This window comes from Lactuca virosa, chromosome 4 (assembly GCF_052849685.1).
Source record: "Lactuca virosa cultivar CGN04683 chromosome 4, Lactuca_virosa_CGN04683_v6, whole genome shotgun sequence".
Taxonomy (NCBI): domain Eukaryota; kingdom Viridiplantae; phylum Streptophyta; class Magnoliopsida; order Asterales; family Asteraceae; genus Lactuca; species Lactuca virosa.
Window position 1 is genome coordinate 120130167 of NC_136429.1, and position 10863 is coordinate 120141029.

The 10863-nt window shown below is 30.9% G+C and overlaps 1 protein-coding gene across 1 annotated transcript; it reads right to left on the bottom strand.

Moving 5' to 3' along the window:
• Positions 1–3296: 3296 nt before the first annotated feature.
• On the bottom strand, positions 3297–7131 carry LOC145107282 (beta-glucosidase 24-like). Its single transcript, XM_079044131.1, has 12 exons — positions 6966–7131; positions 6482–6551; positions 6306–6364; positions 6145–6220; positions 5908–6073; positions 5593–5818; positions 4776–4894; positions 4433–4647; positions 4299–4330; positions 4067–4169; positions 3878–3986; positions 3297–3764 (listed from the first exon to the last, which is right to left on the bottom strand). Exons 1-12 carry the CDS (start codon positions 7125–7127, stop codon positions 3518–3520), a joined length of 1584 nt encoding a protein of 527 aa, XP_078900257.1. The 5' UTR covers positions 7128–7131; the 3' UTR covers positions 3297–3517.
• Positions 7132–10863: the final 3732 nt, after the last annotated feature.

Below are 10863 nucleotides of genomic sequence, written 5' to 3' on the forward strand. Positions count from 1 at the left end.
TTCAGGGAACCTCTCAAAGTTTTTTGTGGACAGAACTCAAAGACCTAATCTGAAAGCATTAAGAAAAAACGAATTAGTTTTAATTAGTAAGTATGGAAATGTAGAATATGTTTCATTTTGCATGTTTTGACTTCCAGAATAATAAAATTATGATTGTTATTGTTCAAACTATCCATAGTCGATCATACGTTGGAAGTAAGTATGAAATAAGACTGTCATGAGTTGGCTTGTAAGATTGTCTAAGGAGTTAGACATAGCAACAGGTTTGCTACACCATTCATGAGTGCTCTTGAAATAAGATTTGAGTATTGGATTCAACTCGCGCTCACATGAATCACTTCATGGAATTTATCACGAGTGATTGTGAGACGATAATATCATATAATCTTCAAACCAAGATATATGAGTTGTTGACTACAAGTTGGTTGTGCATTGATGGCATGAAAACGCAATAATAACTTGATGTTATAAAATGTGCCGTTGTGCATGATTTGATGAGTAGTTAGTACAAACATATAATGTCGAAGTTTATCTGTTCCTTTTATCCTAAGAGGATTAAAAGCGATATCTTGGGCCCCTCGATGATTCTGCTTTGACTTATGTGTCGGGCCCGGTCAGAACTAAATTGATGTGTTCAGTTATGTTCTATGTCAGACGGATCAGAAATAGGGAAACAAACTGCTGGACAATAAGTATGATATTGTTCCATGTATTTGTCTAGCTGATATCTTGAGAACAAAGGAGTATATGATCACTTATCTGAAGGACGAGTCACTGACTAGGTCAGAGTTCGACAACGGCTTTTGAAAGCTTACGATTGCTAAGTCAGATCCTGAAGTACATTAGCAGTAATAGTTATTAGACTTATCCAAGTGGGAATCTATTGGATTTGGTGTCTAAGCGCATAACTATAACTGGTATGTACTTGACCCAATTGTAGCATGGTCCTTTTGGGTTGCCTTCACCAGTGCAATTTGATAGGATGGATTTTGAGAATAATGTTATTTATGGTTTATTAATATATTACAAGTATAATATATTAATATGGAATTATTTAATTAGTATTGATCAAGAATTAATTTATTAATTTTGTGGTCAAAAGAGCCAAATTAAATATATGGGGATTGTTATGTAAATCAATCATTCTTGTAGTGTAGGCTAATGATCAATGATCATGGGCTAAACTAATCCATGGATAGTCCATGGAGGTTAAACCCATGAAGCATGAGAATGTGGAAAGTCATGGGTTATTAGGGTTTACCAAGTGTAACCCTAGCATGTCCAACACTATAAATAGAGCCCTCCATATACCAAAATCGGTTGCACCTTGCTATTGAGATAAGTAGCTTATTCTCTTAAATCATCATCTTGCATATTGGTGTTTGTGAACCATTAGAGACATCACACTTGAGGTGCTCAAGCTTTCAAGGGTCAAGAACTAGCAAGTCCTTTAAAATGTATGTCATCTATCTAGATGTTTTATTCAATTAGCAATTTGTATGCTAGTTAGGACAATGCTTTGGAAAAATTGAAAATATGCATGTATAATAGAGAAACCATAGATCCAAAGCATTTAGGGTTACATGTGCACCATAAGAGTGTTATAGTGCTCAAAACCCAACATAAAGGTGGTTCGATTTTTCTTGTAGTGGCAAAAATATATATATAAAAAATAAATATTACAATCAAATAAAGTATGGTATTTAATAAATTGCATAACACAAATATATATATATATATATATATATATATATATATATAGAGAGAGAGAGAGAGAGAGAAAGAGAGCTAGGTTCAAGTATTCTAACTAATTAGTGTGTGGATGTGTGGATAATGTTATTCTATGAGAATTACTAAGAGAATAAGTTGTTTAGCAATGCGAATACGTTCAACCTTACAAAAATGTCGTCATTTTCATGCATTCTCGCTAATTATTATTTATTTTTGTTTTCACACATCGTTTTTCATTCATTTTCATTCTGACAGAATACGACTCAATAAACATTCTGACAGAATACGACTCAATAAACATTCTGACAGAAATGAGAATAATAATAATAAGTGTATAATAACCTTATAGACAATTTAATTAGTGAGAATGTGTGTTAATATCAATAGTTATGTAAGATTGAACGTATTTATATTATCAAACAGTATATTTTCTTTATCATTCTCAAAGAATAGCATTGACCATACGTCCACACAATAATTAGTTAGAATAAAATAAACTAAGCATATATATATATATATATATATATATATATATATATATATATATATATATTAATGTCATTTTTCTATCATTGTGCCACTAATAAATATGAATATTAGCGACGCAAATTGTTAAGTGCCACTAAAGGTTTTAATTGTTATAGTGGCACATAAGATATGCCATAAAAAACATGATATAGTGGCATAAAAAAATATGTCATTAAAAGTGTATGCCACTAAATGACATATTTTTTGTAGTGAATTTATAAGAAAAATGAGAAATATTTTGAATTATTAAAATTAATGAGGCTTTAATACATTGAATACATTAACATATATAAACCCCTTCTAATAATTGGGTTCAAACTTTACCGTTGCTATTATGTGGAATTTTAATTTAATAAAATGAAAAATACAATAAAATGACAAGTGAAAAATAGAATATTCAAAAATAGAAAATGTCATAGTGTCCAAATGAAGGAGAAGACGACATGTGACAAAAAAGATTTTAATTTATTATAGAGGATTGAGGTTTAGTGATAAAAAAATCTATTAAATGATGGTATATAAGCACAATAGGATATTTTTGGTGTCTTTCATGATAATGGGGATCTATTTTCATTAATTAGTGACTTAGTGTAAAACCGGGCTCTATTTTATTAGATGAAAATGGGGATCTATTTTCATTAATTAAAGAAAATGGTAACGATTGCTTGTTATTGCTTGGTTTGAACATGGATTGTATAGCTCATTTTATATTAGCTTATGACTCCTTCATTTCAGTTTGATTAAGTTCATTTCTTTTAATACTTTGTGAGATATTCAGCATGGACATCCTTAAACCAAATTATCTACAGAACCACTAGTGGTCCGACTCTTGATCATGGCGTTGTCGAGTTTTTTCTTTACTTTTTTAACATACGAATCTTTCTTTAAGAAGCTCAATGGAGCCCTCTGCTAGCGACCACAATTATTGAGTGCTTTTGAATTTAACAAGTGGACAACTAATTCTCCGAATATACCTTATCCATATATTGTAATATAGCTCTTCTTTAACATAAAACTAATTTTGTAAATGACATAAGTATTTCAATGTCCATTGGACTTTCATTTATGGTAGTGAAGTAAAGACGAATAACACAAATTCAGCACACTATTCAAACCTACAACATACTTTCTTGAAATAAATAACCAAAATTAAGAGACATGACATTGTACAATTCTACAAGAATACTTATTGTCTTATTGTCATAAAGTGAACTACTTTGCCTCCTATTTCTTGTCATAAAGTGAACTACTTTGCCTCCTATTTCTTTGTTTGGGGTCCAGAGTCGATGCTTTCGGATTCAGCACTACGTTTCCTTGTATCGTGTAGTTTCTTAGGGTTTTTAAGAAAATTCATAAACCACATCGCAGAGTTCTTTGGATACCTTGTGTACTTTCCATCCTTGTAATCTACATAAAATAGACCAAAACGAACAGAATATCCAGACCCCCACTCAAAATTATCCATCAATGACCATGCAAAATACCCCACTACTTTAACGTGCTCCCTGCAACATGACACTATGTTTAATTAAAACGGAGGTGAAGTAAAGAAAAAGATTGATAATGCAACACACAATATATATTATATATTTATATACAGTATATATAACTAATTTACTTCATTGCTTGTAGGACACTTTGAAGATGTGCATTGTAATAATCAATACGCTTCTTATCAACACAAGCTTCTTCAAGTTTCACATGGTTATTAGCTTCGTCAGGCCACCCTACAAAAAGGTGGCATCGTTATTTTTGCTATAAATTATAAAGAAATAAACCAACGAAGTTGTAAAAAAAAAGTGTTTACCATTTTCAGTTATGATAATCACTGGATTTCCATAAGCTTTTTTTATGTGCACCAATAATTTGTGAAGTCCAGGTGGATACGAATAAAACCAATAAACGCCTCCCTACGTTGATCAATAACAAAAGTTATAAAAATTAAATGTGACATAATATATATAACACCACATGACCACTTATTAAATGTGACATAATATAACACCACATGACCACTTATTACAACATATATATCATACCTTTTCACCGATAGGTTTATCATCAAGATCCTCTGAAAAACAAAACATAGTTAATTAGACATGATTTGTTGATGTAGAACACATATATCGTTTACTTTATAAAAATTACATTTAGATTTCATAACTATATATACCTGGTTGTGAATGGACGTTGCTATCTTTCGTTACTGAGCCAACATCATCTGGTTTTCCAGTGGTGGCGTAATAAGAACAATAGTAGTTCAACCCAAGAAAATCATAAGATCCTTTCACTAAATTCGCTTCCTCTTTTGTAAATTCAGGTAAACGACCACCAACATTTTTTATCATAGTGTCGGGATATTTGCCTCTAACTAATGGTTCCATGAACCTGCATGCAAAAATTTGGTCAGTTTTTTGTAACTTTTTAAGCTATGGTAATAACTAAATTAATGATATTACATGTGTCTTCATATATATACAAATTATGTGTTTATATATGTGTAAACATGGACTCACCATCCGAAATGGAAGTCTATCGCTCTTATGGCTGCATCTTTATCTTCTTTCTTGTGTGGATTAAGTGGCTCAAAATACAACGAGTCCAACGTAATCCCAATCTGACCTCCTTGGCTTGCCTGAAAGGTTTGAGTGAAATTGAAAAATGTTTGTTTTTATGTTTTTATTTTGTGGGTGCTTTTTGTTATTACTTGCATCATTGACATGCTAACCCACATAACAAAATAAATGCAACAACAGAAAAACAATAAAAAAAGTTGAATGTTTTATGGTCACCCTTTAGGAATATATATAGAACATAAGCAAATTACACAAAAACTATTCTAACAATTTATAATATTTTTTTCGAAACCATAAAAGTTTTATACTTTTTCAAATTAACTACTTTGACCGGATATATAAGTCAAAGTGGTTAATATGGGAAATTGTATTTCTACATGAAACTCGATATAACAAAATTATCAATAAAACCTTGTGATGTAAATATCAAAGTCTTAATATGAAAAATATATTATATTTTTATGGTTTTAACATAGAAATAAAGTATTCGTGATAAATCTAAAAACTGTCCAAATTAGAATTGTTTCTTGGGTTTTATACAGAAAAGTTTTATTATTTTAGGAAAATTTTTGATAAATCCTAAATGTTTTTTTAACAGTAAAATCCTGAAAATTTAACATTTTGCCCAAATTACCAAAAAAGTTTTTTTTATATATTTTAACAGAAAATGACAGATTATATGATTTTTCCAAAATAATGAGACTTTTATGTATATAAGCCTTGTTTCTTTTATATAATTTGCCACAGAATATATTACTTGAAATCTTTGACGATATAGTTCCACAACAGTAGCATGAGAGAGGAGCATGTTGTGAGCTACAATATACGGCTCAGTGGTAGGATTCTCGGTTCGGCCAGGTGCAACTCCTCCCATATCGTAACCATACTGACAATGATTAGCAGGTTCATTCAGTGTGATCCAATTCACAACCCGATCACCAAACTCCCAAAAGCAAAATTCCGCATAAGCCTTAAAATCGCATCTAATAATCAAACATACACAAAATTAGACTAATTATTTTTTAGTTTATCTTAAAAAAATCAAAAAAAATCTTAATTTTGTTTTACTTACATAATCCTTTCATCTAAGAAACCCCCATATTCTTCTTGAAGGCAACTAGGAGTGTCAAAATGCCACAAAGTTACAAATGGCTCAATTTGATTGCTTTTGAGTTCATTTATTAAGCTATTGTAGTAGTCAACACCTTCTCTATTAACCCCCCTGTTTGGTCTTCCACCTACAAAATCAACACCAGTTTAGAGCTTTAAATAAAATGTTTTATTAATTCTTCATTTTCTTGTAATTCACCTGGGAATATTCTACTCCATGAAATTGAAAATCTATACGCATTTAAACCCGTTTTCTTCAACATTTGCACATCATCCTGTTGATCAATAGAAAAAACAGAAACTGTTTAGATTAATGAAATTCTAGTTTAATTAATATTACAAAAAGATAAAGAGAAGTACCTTCATTTTGAAATAAGAATTAACAGCAGTGTTTCCATTATCACCATTAACGATTGAAGCTGCAGAATATATAATCCAAAACATTTTTTTATCAAGGTAAATCAAAGTAAAAAGTGAATGCATGTGGTCCTTGTATTCGTATTCATAATTAAAGAAAGAAGATGAGAAATTAAAACCTGGACGATCATGGCAGTAAGTATCCCAAATACATGGACCTCTACCACCTTCACAAGCAGCACCTTCAATCTATGTTAAACAAGAATATTATATCGGAATCTTGGATAAATTGTTTTTTTAGATTAAATATATATAGCATCTTTTAGTTTTTAGTCGTAATATTTTAATATTTGACATTATCAATGATAAATAAATCAGTTTTTTAAATTCAAAAGTACATAAAGTAATAATAAAATGTCCATTTTAATATGAATAACGATACTTCTTCTTGTTAAAATTTAATTATAAACATATAAATATTATGAATTGCAAAAAAAAATGTTTTTCTATGTTTTTCATATAAATGGGCACCGTTGATTTCCATCCAAATGTATGTGTAATTGATAGAATAAATAAAGTCATGTACAAGTCCAAAACATCATATAAATTTATTTATTTTTTTATTTTTTTTAAAAAATAGAGAATTAGGATAATACTATTTACCTGATAAGCTGCAGTTGCAGCACCCCATACAAAATTATATTTGAATTTGGTGAATTCGGACCTACTTGTGTAACTGGTGAAGGGAAGAATTTGGCATCCCTTCTTTAGATCTTCCATATCCTTCGACAAGATTTTATAAAAGTTGTATTGTGAAGAGAGCATGTGGGTTTCTTATCTTATTTATACACAAAGTAAAGTGATGCATCCCTCCAAAATTGCTTTATAAAAAGTATATTAATATTAAAAAAAAGTTCAATACCCAAAATATAATATATATATATATATATATATATATATATATATATATATATATATATATATATATATATATATAATATTATAATATTATTAATGCTTTGTTTTAACATCTCTTAAACGTGAATAACGTATCTGGACCGGTGGACGTTGTTCCAAGAGGGCCCATCCCAAGAATAGCAAAAAAGGATTATTTAATTTGCGGAAAAATAGACAACGTAAAAATAGTTGATTATAATCAGATAAGAAATTTCAAGGATTTTGGTATTTTTCATTCTTATTAAAAAAAATTATATGTTTGTTAGAATTTGACCATTGTGCCCTTTTAGATTAAACAGGGGAATCTAACTAACAGGAGAAACATATACAAAAGAGAGAGTGGGAAAGGGTGAAAAGACTTGTAAAACTTTCTTCTTGCTTCGCTGTCAAATCTTGAACTAAAAAGTGGGGACAGATTATACAAACACAAACAACACGTGCCTAATCAAAAATGTGTGAATGTGGAGACGGGAAAGAAAGGCAATTTCGTTTTTTTTTCGGTTTCTTATTTCTCCATTTTTGGGATTGCAAAAAGCAAACACAACCCTGGTTCTTTCTTTCTTTCTTTCTTGATTATCTCCATTTTTTTTCAATATCGGTTTGTTGAGATTAAAAAAACGATTTAACAAGAAGCAAACGTTGAAGATTTCAATAGGATCTAGCTGACTAGAGAATGTTTCAATAACTCTTATGCTGAGTGTCATACCATTAAATTTCTAACAAAAAAAAGGGATATATACACTAAAGTCCCAATATTTTCAACGATTTGACAAGAAAGTCCAAAACTTTATTTTTTTGACAGTAAAGTCCTAATTAACGATTTGACAAGAATGTCCTAAACTTTATTTTTTTGACAAAAAAGTCCTAATTACCGGTTAACCGGAAAAAGGGTAAAAGTGTCAAAAACTGCCGGTAATTTGGACTTTACTATCAAAAAAAATAAAGTTTAGGACTTTCTTGTCAAATCGATGAAAATATTGGAACTTTAGTGTATATATCTCATTATAATTTGACCATTGTGCCCTTTTGGATTAAACTGGGGAATTCTTGCCCATGTAATGTACTCTGTATTTGACCATTGTCCCCTTTTGGATTAAACATTGATTAGAACTTTTTATACCTACCATAACAATTCTTGCCCCTGTGATGTACTTTTGTAATGTAATCTGTGGTTATAATGCAATTCGTGTTTATCTATATTGATTCGATTATTGTATTTCATATTATTTTTTCTTAGGCCCCGTTTGATACGCATCTTTCCAGGTCCAAACAGATCTTTCTGGCTGAATGGACCGGAAAGACTGTTTGATTTGCACAAAAAAATGGTCTTTCCCGGTAAGATGTGTCTTTCCCAGAAAGCCCCAAAATCATATCTTTCTGGCTGAATTGGCTGGAAAGACAATTATGCACCAAACCCAGCCTCTTTCTTTCTTTCTTGGATTATTATTTTTTTTTAAATAACTTTTTTTAAATTTATTTTTTATTGAATTATTACTTTTTTTCATCATTCAGCACAGTCAATCAGATGTACAATCAAACAGCATGGTTTCTTTCCCAGTCAGAAAACTTTCCCAGACAACACTTTCTCAGACAGAAACTATCAAACGGGACCTGACTTTGTAGTGACACTCAAGATCAACCATTTGACCCATAAAATGTTATTGGAGAAGTAAAGATTCGATTTTTCTCCTAGTCCATCATTAACAAGCCAACAAAAACCAAATTGGAAGGCTATAGAAACAAAAAATAGAAGATCTGCTTATGCAGTTTGGAATCATTTTAAAAAACAAAAGATCAATAAAATATGCAAGAATGGGACAACACACTTGCATAATCATATTTCAAAAAGTGCATGATGAGAAGAATCAATACATAATACAATCAATCTTGAACCCACGCCAAGAGAAAAAAGATAGACCCGTTTCACTTGGTGCAAATACGTTTGATCAAGTAGTTTCAAGGGAAGGACTTCAATCAGGGGCGGATCCAAAAAAAATTGGAAGATAGGGAAAAAAATTAAGATATTTAAGGGGTCAAAATATATTATTTTTGAAAAAAAAACACTATCTTTTTAATTATTAGTTTTTGTTGCGGAGGCGGCTGCCCACACGCCCCGTGTAGGTCCACCACCGCTTGTAGTAATGATACTTTTCCATGAGTATCCACTTAATATGGTAGAATTGGATTTAGAAGTTTTTTAAGTCGGTTAACATATTATTTAAACATGTGTCATGACCTACTTAATATGCCAAATGAATGAGTTGGCTTTCATGATTGAATAATATATATATATATATATATATATATATATATATATATATATATATATATATATATATATATATATATATATATATATATATAGGCTTACGTTATTCTATTCAAAGTAATTACTGTGTTATTGTATGCATAAATGCGGGCCAATCGATTAGGGTTGCGTTATCATGATCAGATGAAGATGAAGAGGTTTTCCCCCATCGATTATATTTGGATGATCAGTGAGGGTTTCCGAACACTGAAAGCGTCGATGTTAGGGCTTTATTGGGTGGGAGATTGAAAACACGCTTATTTATTTAGGTTATATGTCAATACCATGATTATAGGGATTATTTTTGGAACTTACTAAACAAATTACTAAATTACCCTGATTTATTTATTTAGTTATTTAATTTTTTATTTAATTTTGATTGGCCCACATTTTTGCATACAATAACACAATAATTACTTTAAACACCTGAACCTATCTCTCTCTCTCTCTCTCTCTCTCTCTCTCTCTATATATATATATATATATATATATATATATATATATATATATATATATATATATATATATATATATATATATATATATATATATATATATACGAGAGAGAAATGCCATATGCGCCTAATCTAGTATAAACAATGATAGGCTAAGATTCAACAAGCTATACTAACCCCCCCCCCCCCCAACACACATACACAGTTTGAACGTGGTGGGGAATATGAAGGTTTAAACCGGATCGAAAAATCTACAAATAAAGATGTGGGAAGGCCTTTGGTGAAGATATCAACATATTGAGTAGAAGACGACACGTGAATAACATGAATCTGACCTCGAGCAACTTGATCACAGACAAAATGGATGTCAATCTCAATATGTTATGTTCGCTGATAATTGACTAGATTCACAGAAATGTACTTTGCGCTAGAGCGAGAGACAACCCCTTGCCGTTTAGATGACCAAGAGATAAGGTTGTCTTCTAAAAATACATAGTACCCAGATGTGGATCTGCGTGTAGATGGACATCCCCCCAATATGATTCAGAGTAGGCGAAAAGGTCGATAGTTGGAGAGGCTTGAATCTGAAGACCATAATCAATAGTACCATGAATGTACCGCAGGATACGCTTAAGAGCGTGAAGGTGATGTTCACAAGGGTCATGCATGTATAAACAAATTTGTTAAACAACAAAAGCTATGTCTGTTCTTGTGAAGGTCAAGTACTGGAGAGCACCATCTAGGTTGTTGTGTAGAGTAGGATCTAAAACTGAGGGGCCCGATGAGTGCAATTTGTGGAGTAGATCAGCTGGAGTACGAAAAGGGTTGCATTTGAGCATAT

Excerpts from the sequence above, each read along its gene's own strand:
- LOC145107282 (XM_079044131.1), bottom strand. The coding sequence starts at position 7,127 with ATGCTCTCTTCACAATACAACTTTTATAAAATCTTGTCGAAGGATATG. Across the intron at positions 6,365-6,481 it reads TTACTGCCATGATCGTCCAG|CTTCAATCGTTAATGGTGAT; the intron begins GTTTTAATTTCT and ends TATATTCTGCAG. Across the intron at positions 6,074-6,144 it reads ATGGAGTAGAATATTCCCAG|GTGGAAGACCAAACAGGGGG; the intron begins GTGAATTACAAG and ends TTGATTTTGTAG.